A 14,114-nucleotide genomic window follows, 5' to 3' on the forward strand; every position below is an offset into this window, starting at 1 on the left:
CTAGATCCTCAATTGTTCAGAAATTTTCCTCCAACGGCTCTCATACCAAATGCTATTCTATGCGTCACTCCTGTCACGGTTTTGAAGAAGACGAAATCACTAGTTCTTTTTGATACACTTACACATGTGGGGAATCGCAAGTTTACCATATATGATCCTGAATTGAGATCTTATGATGCATGTTCTCACAATGAGCGCTACGCTGGACATTATTCAACGGTGGTACCCTTTACTCCAAGCTTGATCTCAATAGTAGAAGAATAACTATTTTAATACCGGTTTTAATTTTAGTTTGATGCTTTTGGGCTGGGCCAACAAAAAAAAAAAAAAAAAAGAGATTCTGTGAGTCTATATGGTCAAGTGATTGTAACTTTGATACTTTTGTTAGCCGTGTGGTTTGGTTTGTTGATTACAGACATTTTAATCACTGCCGAATTTATTTACTGTTAAAATTATGTAGTGATCAGTTTTGGGTTCGTCCTATAAAAGAGAACTTCATGGATTCTATACAAATCTTTTTTTAACATACATAATCTAAATAATCCTATGATAGTCAAGAAACAGAGAAATAATTATCAGCATAATGAGAATAAACATACATTAACTATAATAGTATTTAATAAAATTATAGTCAGACAACTCTTGCATACTTTCTAACCAGCAAACGAAAAAAAAAAATCAGAATAGATATAGAATGTGGGAGGCACAAATGCTAAAAAGGTTTGGTGTCTCCTATATATGTCCTAAGTTATACAAAATTATTCGGAAAAGAATAAAGTTTAAGTATTAATTATCGGCATGGAACTATGGAAGCCTATAGGAAGCTGTGTGGACTAAGTTTGAAAAGATCCATATATGTAAGTCTACTCTAAACTGATCAGTAATTCAATATACATATGCTTTCTTCTTTGAGTTCGGAAATCAAGAATTAACCAAACATGCGTCTCCTAGTATTTACTAACAACAATTTAACCTGTGCTGAATTCAATAGGAGCGGAATGAGATTTGTAACTAAACATTATTTTTATTATATTATATAATATATATTTTTGGAAAAAATTACACATTTATATATCTATATATACATTTTTGGAGACATTTATGAAATAAATCCTCAAGTTCAAACTTGTTTACAATCATATCATTGACATTAAATTTTACAATTATTTTTTACTTTAAATAATATCAAATTCAGAATCTAATTGAAGAAGGTTTTCTTCTATTCAAATTTCCAAAAGTATCGGACCAACACCCATTAACATTAAATATTTATTTTATTAATCCATTTTCTAAAAAACTATTTTATATTTAATTAATCTATTTTCTAAAAAACTGTACTAAATATTAAACACAATTGATTAACCGTAAACAATAATAATAGCCTAGATTTCTGATTAAACTTCTTGATTTAAAAAATTTTACAAAAAAAAACTCCACCATTTTAATCGACTTGCACAACTATAAATACAAAAGTGTTAAATGATATAGAGATAATACATCAAAAATTACAAAATCAAATTATAATATACTCATATAATTATAAAAATAGAATAAATTATGTAATACTATTATCTCTACATTGTAAATGAAAAAGAAAATTCACAAAAAAGTATATTTGTTGACTAAATTAAATTTAATGAACAATAAGCATATCCTAACTATATAATACACCACTACATGTTGATAATGGAAGTTATACACTACATAATATATTGATGTAAAACTATAGTAGATTTAAAATATACAAAAGATATTATTTACATATATATATATATATAATATTATAAATAAATTATATATTGCCTTTCTAAACAAAATAAATATAGGTCCTCGGTGTACCGGGTGAATATCTAGTTTTTTTTTTTAAGTATGTAATTATGTTTCATACTAGAAAAAATTTTGGTTTCAAAGGGTGGAGCTTTATTACATGCGTGATAACATTTCAACGTCGTTATTGCATCCTGTAAAACCTAATCTCACTTTGGATTTCAAATGTTTCAATGTCGATATGCTTTTCACGTTAATCTCAATAATTTGTCACACTCCACAAAGAGAATAAAAAAAAAAAAAAAAAAANTCAAGGCAACGAACTTGTTAGAAGAGACTTATTCCGAGACATATCAAAAGACAAGGATTGACCAATTATAAGGCTACAGGAATCAGCAAACAACATCGTTGAACGAGAGAGGAGCTCTCGCAGCCAAAGCCTCCACCTTTTCCTTGTGCAGCTGAGATTCAAGATCCAAGAACATCTCTTTCAGCTTCTGCAACTGTTCCTCCATTGTTTGTATCCGGGCCCCACTACCCTGCTCCATCTTTTTCTTCTGAGAGACCTCATCTAGCTTTGTCTTCAGCCAGTCCATCTTAAAGCCAGCATCAATCAAATCAACAAGTGTGTCATCAGCATTGCTCAGATCATCCTCTGAAAGCTTCTCTGGTGACTGGCACAGCATCTTGATGAGGCTAAGGAGTGAATCCATGTAAGCTCTTCTGATATGTTGGTTCTTTGGACGGAAGTCTATAGCTAAGTCTGGGTGTCTTTTGAAGATATGGCTTACGGATTCTACCTGCCAGCAAGAACAAAGTGAACTATATTGAGAACAAGATTGTTATATTCAGTTTCCAGTTTAGAACTATCTCTCTAATAACAATAAGAAGATCGATCTTGTTCTTACCTGGGAAGAATAAACCTCAAACCCATTGACATCCATTGTTTCCTTTTCTCCTCCTGCCACAGTGTTAACCCCCCTACCATCATCTGCATTCTCTTGGGATGCATCATCATTATCATCATCCAAACCCTCTTCAAAGACGTCATCATCATCATCATCTGAACTCTCTTCGGATGCGACAACATCATAATCATCATCCGTACCATCATCATTATTTAACTTCTCTTGAGATGCAGCATTCTCAGTTTCTTGCGCTACTTGATGACGACAAGGAGAGTCCCCTTTGACAGAAGCTTCTTTGCTATTCAGAGATGCAATCATCTTCACAGGTTCCAATGGTACGACAATGGCTGGTGAAACGTCTACTTCAGCGACGATAGTGAGCCTGTCATCCACCAAAAATCCTTCCAATTTATTACGAAGTTTGTCAAGGGGCAAGAAGTCTACAAATCTGCTGATACTCTTGCTATCCATATAGCATTCCTCTCCTGTCATTATTTCCGAGAAACAGGAATATTTTGATAAGGATCACATCACAAGTAGAGTCATAGTGAAATCAAAAAGATATAAGAAGGAATCATCACGCAATTTGCAGTTTTACCTATTACTTTGTTATATTGAGGGTTAACATTGACAAAAGTGATGCGATATTTCACTTCTCTTCCCTTTCCTGGTAAGGGAGATCCAGGAGCATAATAAAGATACACGGACAAGCAGTCAACATGAGAACCATCTTTCATAAATCCTCCGGGATAAGCAGAAAGACGCCTGTTCCAAAGCAAAGTCACACACATATCTAAAAAATATTCCACACAAAAATATATATATATATACTATGTACGAACAAATCGTTTCTCGCTGTTTACCAATTGCAGCCGCCGGCCGTGAAGGGAGGAGAGTGGCGGTACTTTTCATCTTGAAAAGATGAAAATTTTTCAAAAACCCAAGTGAACTTCTCTTGCATCTTCGAAATCGAACCTGATAACATAATCATCAAAAGGTTATCGCCAAAGCAAGAAAAGAAAAGTAAAAACCCTAATTCCCAAGTAAGTTCGTGAACAAAAATATTAACGTGGTTCCAAAGTCCTGGTAGGGTTAGAAAAATATTATAAGCTTTCACCATTCCATCTTTTCTTATATATAGACTCCGCAGCTGTTTAAAAAAAAAATAGACTCCGAAATAACCATATTTTAATGGGCCCTTTCCAAAGTCGGTTTCAGTTTTTTTTTTTCTCTCAGCCGAACTATAGTCGAACCAAAAAGTAAATTGAATAAAACTAAACCGAACTACGATCTAACCAAAAATAAGTTCGTTAATTGAACCAAAAGTTTCTTTTCTTAGCTTTCAACTTACGTTGAATATTCAAAAAAAGAGCTTCCCTCCAATGTGAATAAACAGTTGTCTACGTCTTAGAAGCAAGATACGTGTGATGTGTCGATCTAAAATCCATCATAAATATCTGTTAACACTCTCCATCTTTCCACCTACTCAGTTAACTAATACTGCAGTAGTTTATAACATGAAGGAGAGAGAGAGAAAGGAATGCAAATCGTTTTAATATCGTCGAGGTAGAGAGCTATAACGCTTGGGGGACATAAAGTCTTAACTATTGGTGCATGCAAAGCTAATAATTCACCAGGTATGAGGAATCGTAAATAGGTAAAACAACATTAATGGAATACGGCTACTTATTTTTCTTGTCACTCAGTTTTCATACTTACAAAGTTAAAGACAATATATATATATATATATATATATATATATATATATATCTTATATAATATGAGAAGGTTTTTCTCAACTTTTGTTAAGGAGATGACACTTGGCATGTTATCTATCTAACACCTGTCTTATTTTATTGTTTTAATCTAATTAACTAAATTTATTTGTACTTTAAACCTAAGTAACTACTGGCCCATACAACAAAAAAATAATCTCAACATTTCTTTTTCCCTTTTTTAATAAGAACCCAGTTGTAGGTCTTTTCTGATCTAAAGTCACCATTTATCAGTTTGTAGGCCTCTTCTGATGATAGTTTATTTTGAAATGATAAATATGAGTTTTAATCTTATGTATGATTTAGGGGCAAAAACAGATTCTAAATTATGTATAAAATTATCATTTCTGGGTTTCAATCTTATAAATGATTCATGGGCAAGAAACGATTCTATGTTATGTTAAATGATACGGGATGTTTATGTGTTCTCAAAATTCTCTTATCAGTTCATAAATTTTTGGCTCAAAGTTTAAATTTTGGGTTTCCATTCCTGCTTAGTTTATGGCCTTTAATCTTATATAATCTAATGGTGGGATGTTATCCGTAAGTAATTTGATAATTGCTTACTCATTTATTCCTCATTATATCATATCAATTCTTTTTCCTTAAAAGCTGAATTCATTCCGTTTTCCATAAAATTATAAGACAAACCCTAATTACTCTCACAAATTTTCAGTCATTATTATTTAATTTCAGTCATTAGGTTCCTATGAAGAATTATATTATTTTTATATATCTTTCCAAATTTTAATAAGTATTCTTGAATAATTTTTTAAAAAATTTTCAGGTTATCATGTTTGTTGTTCGTATTACTACTACAAAGAAAAGAATTATGTGAAAATGTTTGACAAAGTTATTTATTCATTAGAGTGTTTATGTATGACTTTCCTACTTTCCATGGGCTAGTCTGACAATTTTGGATGCTAGACGCTAATGTTTTTTTTATTATTGTAAATAAAATTATAAAAATAGTAATATAAAAATTATTTTCATTATTTCCATATTGTAGTTCGTTTTGGTTGCTGACATTTTTCTTTGTCTTTTCAATATTTTCATGTTCATTTAAACATTTATACTAAAATAAATATCATATTGCCTAATAACTCATTATTGTTTTAAAACTTTTCGAATATGAAAACTTTTTTATAAGAGTTTCAAATTTGTTTTCCTAAATTAAATTTTACTATAAATCTCAGTAACAACAAGTTTAATTAAAATTAATTTAATGGTCGTTCACCAACAATTCAAAAGATAAAATATGTTTTTACATAAATCTAATAAAATTTCATCCATAAATTGGATATATCTACATTAATAATATACTGTTTTCTTATATAAAACTTGAACTTTTAAATTTTTTCGAACTTATAAAAAAAATCTAAAAATAACTGAACTTAGAATTTATTTTTTTTTTATTTTTTCCTGCATAAAAGACCTAAACTTTTGGCCTAAAATATGCCCAACAAAAATTGATAACATAATCCTATGGGTCGGGCCTTGAACCATGTTTTATTTTTACTTCAGGTTGTTTTGTTTGTTGGTTGTGTTAATATTACTACATATGAAAAAAATGAACTATCATAATTTAGTATGTTGAACATGTTAGGTTTTGTTCCTTTTTTTCTTGTCAACCATTGGACCACAATAGACCGGCCTATTAGCCAAATCCCTACATTCGTAGGGAGCGGGACTCGATCACTGGTGCGATGATGCCTTGTGCATGAAGGACTTACTATTGACCACTGCATTAAGGTCACTTCACGTTTTGTTCCTTTCTTATATTTTAGAATATCTATTTTTTTTTTCTTTTGGACATTCATGTGGTAAACCAGGCTAAAACTTCTTTTTATTGGACGATGCATATGAGTCTCTCCATTGTAAATTTAGTTTCTTATTAGTCTTCATCTTTAAGAAAAAAAAAACTATTTTAAACTATTAAAAGAAAAAGAAAATTGTATGTTACTATCATATACTTAAAACCCATGTTGTTAAGCGTGTGATGTTTTTTTATCTCATGGTACGATATGAGTAGCATTTTTCTATACTATATCTGATTAATTTGACTTTTATAGTTTTGAGTAGTATATGCTAATTGTATATTGGTNATATGCCCAACAAAAATTGATAACATAATCCTATGGGTCGGGCCTTGAACCATGTTTTATTTTTACTTCAGGTTGTTTTGTTTGTTGGTTGTGTTAATATTACTACATATGAAAAAAATGAACTATCATAATTTAGTATGTTGAACATGTTAGGTTTTGTTCCTTTTTTTCTTGTCAACCATTGGACCACAATAGACCGGCCTATTAGCCAAATCCCTACATTCGTAGGGAGCGGGACTCGATCACTGGTGCGATGATGCCTTGTGCATGAAGGACTTACTATTGACCACTGCATTAAGGTCACTTCACGTTTTGTTCCTTTCTTATATTTTAGAATATCTATTTTTTTTTTCTTTTGGACATTCATGTGGTAAACCAGGCTAAAACTTCTTTTTATTGGACGATGCATATGAGTCTCTCCATTGTAAATTTAGTTTCTTATTAGTCTTCATCTTTAAGAAAAAAAAAACTATTTTAAACTATTAAAAGAAAAAGAAAATTGTATGTTACTATCATATACTTAAAACCCATGTTGTTAAGCGTGTGATGTTTTTTTATCTCATGGTACGATATGAGTAGCATTTTTCTATACTATATCTGATTAATTTGACTTTTATAGTTTTGAGTAGTATATGCTAATTGTATATTGGTATCATATATTTTTAGGAATCTTAGTATCAAATAACGCATTTTCAAAAATACTCATTTTTCTATTACTTGTCTATTTTTCTATTACTTGTCAATAATACCCTTTCATGTTGTTCATTTTCAAAAATAATCATTTTCTATGTCTAAAATGACTACATTTTAAATTTAAAACTCCAAATACTAAACTCTACCCCATCAAAACTATATCCTAAATGTAAAATTGAGAACCCAGACCTAAAAAAATATTTTTAAAATTAATTTAACATATTGTAATTTGTATAAAAGAAGGCAAAAATAAAAATTTTCAAAAAGCAGTATCTCAAAAGATATTTCTAACAAATTCCCATTTTGATAGAGGTTTCTAAATTTCTCTACATTAAAAAAATAATATTATATGACGAGAAACTCAATAGGTCTTTCACCAATGCATATGCTCTAATATGTACTAAAAATCTAAAAGGAGAAAAAACCATAAACACTCTACTATGCAATCAAAAAATTTTCCATGTGTTGAAATACTCTAATACTATATATAAAAGGAAAACTCAAGTAACATCAAACAAATGAACCAAAAAAAATTAATATGATCAGTATATTTTTAAAACCACAAAAATAATCATTGGTAAGTAAACAAATAAATACTAATAATATCCAAATTATTAAAATTGAACAATAATGTAAACTAAATCCGTGCGTAGCACGGGATGACTTCTAGTTATATAAAAAGAGATGAAACATATTTACGACCAAATAAAATTAAACATATAAATATCTTGGTAAGGTTAATATAAACAGAGAATGGAGAAACATAATGATATCAGCACAAATCGTAAACAGAGTACTCTGTTTCTCACCCAGTCCTTCACCAACTCCATCTCCTTGTCTTAAAATCTTCCTCGATAAAATACCAAGTGGTCATTGATCTAGTGGTAGGTACTAGGTAGTAAGGCAATATTGGTTCAAAATTTTGTCCTCGAGGTTTGAGGGTAGCTTGGGTTTGGATGGTCTAGTGTTCGGCCAAGATAAAGTACGGGTTTCGGATAGAAATATCCTGGTTAATAAAAACATTAATGAAAAACCCAACATATCCCTTCCTCTGATCAACTTCAACATATCTCATCCTATTACATCATAAAAAAGCCAAAAAAGCTTGAACACAAAAACCCTAAAAACTTGAACGTACACTTTTAATTTTCTTCTGTAGCTTCATCTGTTGCTAAAGCTTTTCATGTAACCTTCATTCAACATGATCCCAATCCTCTTCAAACCCGTAGCAATCATTAGGGTCTTCTGAATCATTGTTGTCATAATCCCAGTCTTCATAAGAATAGCAATCAGCATCATGACCAGAATCCTCTTCATATGCATAGCAATCATTGGGGTCTTCATAACCCCACTCTTCATATCCATAGCAATCATGCTCTGAATCCACTTCATTTGCATAGTAATCACTCAGGTTCTCTGCAAAAGCAAAACTAAAATCCCAATCTCTTGTTCATATGAATAGTAATCACTTATGCCCTCTCCATAAGTATGATCATCATAATCGAAATCCCCGCCATCACTGCGGTAATCAAGATCCCAAGCCTCATCATAGAAATCATAGAAATCACTCCAGTCCTCCATCTGGACAAAAGGAATCAATCTCTTGAGCTCAAACTGCAGGAGAAAGAAGAAAAGAAGCTAGAATGAGGATCAATACTTGCTTTACGACAATATAAGTAAGCATCAATTGATAAAGATTCGTCCTTCAGAAAAGCATAATTAAAGTGTAAAACAGTATTCCTATGATGCATGCATCCAACAATATACTCAACTCTAAAAACGGTCAAAAAGAAAGTCACTTTGAATGATTAACACACACACAATTCTGAAGTCAGTGTTGCATAAGAACAACGGTGGCAAAAAGAAAAGAAAAGAAGAAGCTATGTTTACTCTTGCAGAGTCGGTTAGGGAGTTCAGTCTTTTGAGAGAATTCTACCTGCAACGTATAGATATATGACGAAGATGCATGAGAGTCTCGAAGAATGGGAACAGTCTTTTCCCCTCGTGACTTGATACTCTTGTCATAATTACGAATTAAAGCGAACTTGCATGAAGAGTATAAAACAGAGAATTAATGATTATTTGCGTATCAAACCAACATAGATGCATTAAAAACAGAGAAAAAGAGTGTTCAGTATTGTTTCTTACTGCAGTCTCCAAGAGATAAATTATGAAGAACATATAGTATAATGAAACTCGAAAGAGGGGGAGAGAATATGAACAGCCTTGACTCATCGTGACTAGTCGGTCATAATTACGTAATAAATGATGGAAGTACTAATGAGCATACGCCCCATATATTGTACACCAAAAACCTTACTAGTATTAATTTGTAGTAATCGATTTTCTCAATGCCAGTTCCAGTCGGCGAACACGAGAGAGAGGTAAAAACTTATCTTGCAAAGTAGATAAGTCTTTCAAAACCCAAAGAAATCGCTTCTCCACTTGCTCGCCCATCAAAATATGATGAAAGAACCCGGAATATGGTTCGCAATCCAACTTTGAGAGCAGGAGGAAACAAATAAACCCGGAATCCAAAAGAACCCACTGTACTTAAAAAAAAATATGACTTGTTTTTGGTTTTCAAAAAAGGGTGGAGATTTGATTACATGCGTGAAAACATTGCAACGTTCTTGCAAACCTGCAAAACTTAATCTCACTAATCTGTCCCACTCCACAACCAGAAAGAAAAAAAAAACTCTAGGCTAAGAACTTGTTAAAACAACATCGTTGAACGAAAGAAGAGCTCTCAAAGATTAAAGGCTACAAGAGTCCCCCTTGACAGAAGCTTCTTTGCTATTTATCATCTTCACAGATTCCAACGGTGCAACATTGACTGGTGGGAAGTCTAATTCAGCGACGATAGTGAGCTTGTCATCCACCAAAAATCCTTCCAATGTACGAAGTTGGTCAAGGGAAAAGAAGTCTTCAAAACTGCAGATAGTCTTTCCATCCATTAAGCATTGCTCTCCTGTCATTATTTCCGAGAAACAGAAATATTTTGATTAGGATCACAAGCAGAGTCAATAGTGAAAATATAAGAAGGAATCATCATCACGCATAGCAGAAACACTATTTGCAGTTTTCATTACCTATTACTTTGTTATATTGAGGGTTAACATTGACAAGAGTGAGGCGATACTTCATTTTTCCCTTTCCTGGTATGGGAGATTCAGGCGCATAATAAAGGAACACGGACAAGCCGTCACCATAAGAACCATCATCTAGAACTGCTTTGGCATAAGTATAAATACGAACAAATAATCACACACATATCTAAGAATCAAAAAATATTCCACAAATAATCTATATATGTACGAACAAATAGTTTCTCGCTTTTACCAATCGCGGCCGCCGGCCGTGAAGGAGGGAGAGTCGTGGTACATTTTATCTTGAAAAGATGAAAAATTTTCAAAAACCCAAGTGAACTTCTCTGGCATCTTCGAAATTGAACCTGATAACTCTAGAACTTAGCTTTTGCTTAAGAAATTAACTCAAAACTTTACAAACTTATGCTATGACTTGACTCTTTTATTTATATGAAAACACCAAATAACACATATGTTTAGATAACTTCTAAACATACTAGATCATTATCATCAAAAGGTTATCGCCAAAGCAAGAAAAGTAAAAACCTTAATTATAAGCTTTTCACCATTTCATATTTTCATATAAATAGACTCCCAAATAACCATATTTTAATGGGCCCTTTCCCTTCTTCTATTTTTTTTACTTCAAAGTCGATTTCAGTTTTTTTTTCTCTCAACCGAACTATAGTGGAAAGGAGGAGTAGGCGTTCGGTTATTTGGTTTGGTTTCAGTTCGGTTTTTTTGGTTTACGGTCTTTTGGTTTTATGAAACTAAAACCATATAGAAACCATATGTATATTGGTTTGGTTAAGGTTCGGTTTTACTGTTTTACAGTTTCTCAATTTTATAAAAAGTAAAACCATATGTATCTCGGTTCGGTTTAGTAACGATTCTATTATACGTTATTCCATATTATACACACAAAAATTTAAGTTTGTTGCATAAAATAAATAAAAATAGAAATATATATCAACCAATAAGTTATACATCTATACTAAATCAAAGTAGAAGTTATAAGTTTCTTCAGGTGTCCACATAGGATTTTAAACAACCTATTGAGATTCGACATGTGAGTGATTAATATTTTTTAATTTTCAGAATTTTCTATAAAGGACAAATATAAGATTTTAAACAACCTATCGGGATTCGACATGTCAATGATTAACATTTTTTAAATATCTATAATTTTCCATATTAAGATTTTTAAAACGACCAATCAAAATCAGACATCTCAATATTTAACATTTTTGAAATTATGTAAAAATTATATATTAATATACTTATAAAAAGTGTATGTACAACGTCCAACATCGGCTAAAAAATTTTAGACAATAGCTGAGAATCATTATAAATAAAACTAATATGCTTCCAACTATGAATGAACAGGAAGTTTGATTTATCAAGTGTCCAAATTTTAAAATTTTAAAAAGTTTAAAATATTATAATTATTGAAACTTTTAAAAGGTTAAAATATTATAAATATTTAAATTTTATAAAATGTTTAAAAATATTATAAATACCCCCATCGAAATTTTAAAATATTATAAATATTTAAACTCTATGAAACGTATAAATATCATTAATATTTAACTCTAAAAATTTTAAAATGTAATAAATATTTAAACTACATCTAAATTTTATAATACTATAAATATTAAACTCTATTAAAATTTTAAAATTCAAGTATTATTAAATATTATATATTTGACTTTTTAATATCTTAAAAATATTTTATTTTTCTCTCTTTGTGCTTTATATCTCTTATGAGATGTAAAACATGTTTTTGTGTATGACTTTATAGGTGATTTGATATTGTTTGAGTAAAATTTTTATCTTAGATCTAAAGAAGAAGGATCGACGTCGCAAGATCTTGATTTGATGTTGTTTAAGCTAATTTTTGAGGTTTAAAGAAAAAGGATCCAAGACAAATACACATGTTTTATTAGCTATACATGTGTTCATATTATTTTCTCTGCAAGTAATTTGTTAAAGATTTTGGTTTGAGAAGTTTCAATACGGGTAGATCTAAAATCGAGTAAATATATGGGTGAAAGTATCAACAACTGAGTGCATGTAGTGCCTATGATGATCCATGAATGGCACAAATTTTATGAGAAAAGAGGCAATGATTTTGGTTTTGGAGTTTTATGGGTCAACAAGTTGTGTAGTAGTCTAAAATAAAAGGTTTATATGATTATTCATTGGAAAAATGTGAAGATTCTGGCGAGAAAGTGGAAGAAGAAGAGTATAATAAAGAGCTGGATGATAAAAGTAATGATGATAATTATCATGAAAATTTGACAATGAAAATGACAACAAAGAATATGAAGAGTAAGAAACTAGTGGAAAAAAACACAAAGACATAGATTGTGACGGTCAATTAAATATGAGAAAACGAGATTAATTCATGATTCAACAAATATTTTGTTAAAATCTGGTAGTCAAAGAAACGGTTTAGGATATGCAAGATCACCAGCTCAAATGTTCGATCCACCTCCACACTGATAACATTTGATTTTTAACACAAATGATTTTTTATATATTTTATATAAAATATAAAATTGCTTTAATAGTAATTTAATATTTTCTATATGATAATATTTCATAACTGTCATCATTCATATATATTTTTCAACAAAATATATCAAATAAATCCATGCGTAACATGGATTCAAAACCTAGTAATTTAAAATAATAGAATCTAAATCTTGCTTAGGAAACTCAAAGCTTCCAAGTAAAATCTAAAGAAAATAATTTAAGTAATTGTAAATCCAATAAAAATTCATAAAGATATTATTAAATACAATATAAAGTTGCACATATATAATAATTATATATAGATATTTTAAATATTCATAAAAATAAAAAAAATCATTCGGTTTTACGGTTTTTAACCAAACCAGACCTAAACCATCTGCTTAATAAATATGAGAATTAAATGGATTTTTATACTAAACCAAACCGTTTATTCGGTTTGGTTTTTTTGGATTGTGGTTTTTTTGGATTGTGGTTTTTTTGCCCTCCAATGTGAATAAATAGTTGTCTATGACATGTGATGTGTCTATCTAAAATCCATCATAAACATCTGTTACCACTTACGACTCTCCATCTACCACCTACTCAGGTACCTAATACTCGATTTGATTTACCGAGCCAGCAAGGGAGTTCTGTGGTAGTATAATGTTAGAAATGTTTAAAAGAATTTTATGCAAAATAATAAAAATGAAACTATAAATTGTAATTATAGTACATTTTGTTTAAAAAAAACACAAATGTATTACATTATAAAAACTTTTAAACATTTCACAAAAACACATTCAAGAAAACAGATCACAAAAACACATTCAAGAAAGAAGATTTGTTGTAATGTTTAAATTCCAAGCTCATTTTTATATTTATCATCAAGACTCGTAAAACCATCTCTAACTCTTTTTTATATTTATCTCTATACATTATTTTAAAGACAAATTTACAAACTTTACACCAATTTACACCAATTAGAAATTAGAAATTACACCAATTTACACCAATTTTAAAGACAAATTTACACCAATTTACCTCTATTTTCATCTTCTTTTTCCTTTTATTTTGACAAACTTTAAATTTAATGTAAGGGGTGTTCCGAGAAACATAAAAAATAGAAATTAGAAATTATCATATTTTCTTCTGTATAGAAAATTAAAAAAAAATATATATTACATAGTAATATACTCCCTCTATCTCACAAAGATTGAAGTTTTAGAGAATTTTCTTTGTCCCAACAAGATTGATGTTTTG

The 14,114-nt window shown here is 30.3% G+C and overlaps 1 protein-coding gene across 1 annotated transcript; it reads right to left on the reverse strand.

Annotated features, from left to right (window-relative positions):
- Window positions 2,160-3,636, reverse strand: LOC104715777 (MATH domain and coiled-coil domain-containing protein At3g58440-like). Its single transcript, XM_010433155.1, has 4 exons — window positions 3,539-3,636; window positions 3,274-3,440; window positions 2,676-3,160; window positions 2,160-2,567 (listed from the first exon to the last, which is right to left on the reverse strand). Exons 1-4 carry the CDS (start codon window positions 3,634-3,636, stop codon window positions 2,160-2,162), a joined length of 1,158 nt encoding a protein of 385 aa, XP_010431457.1.

The sequence above is a fragment of the Camelina sativa genome, chromosome 9 (genome assembly GCF_000633955.1).
Source record: "Camelina sativa cultivar DH55 chromosome 9, Cs, whole genome shotgun sequence".
Lineage (NCBI taxonomy): Eukaryota > Viridiplantae > Streptophyta > Magnoliopsida > Brassicales > Brassicaceae > Camelina > Camelina sativa.

Bases quoted from the DNA above. Each gene is read 5' to 3' on its own strand.
- LOC104715777 (XM_010433155.1), bottom strand. From the start codon at position 3,636: ATGCAAGAGAAGTTCACTTGGGTTTTTGAAAAATTTTCATCTTTTCAA. The intron at 3,441-3,538 runs GTAAACAGCGAG...GCTTTGGAACAG, and splicing joins ACGGCCGGCGGCTGCAATTG to GCGTCTTTCTGCTTATCCCG. The intron at 3,161-3,273 runs GTAAAACTGCAA...AAATAATGACAG, and splicing joins TCAATATAACAAAGTAATAG to GAGAGGAATGCTATATGGAT.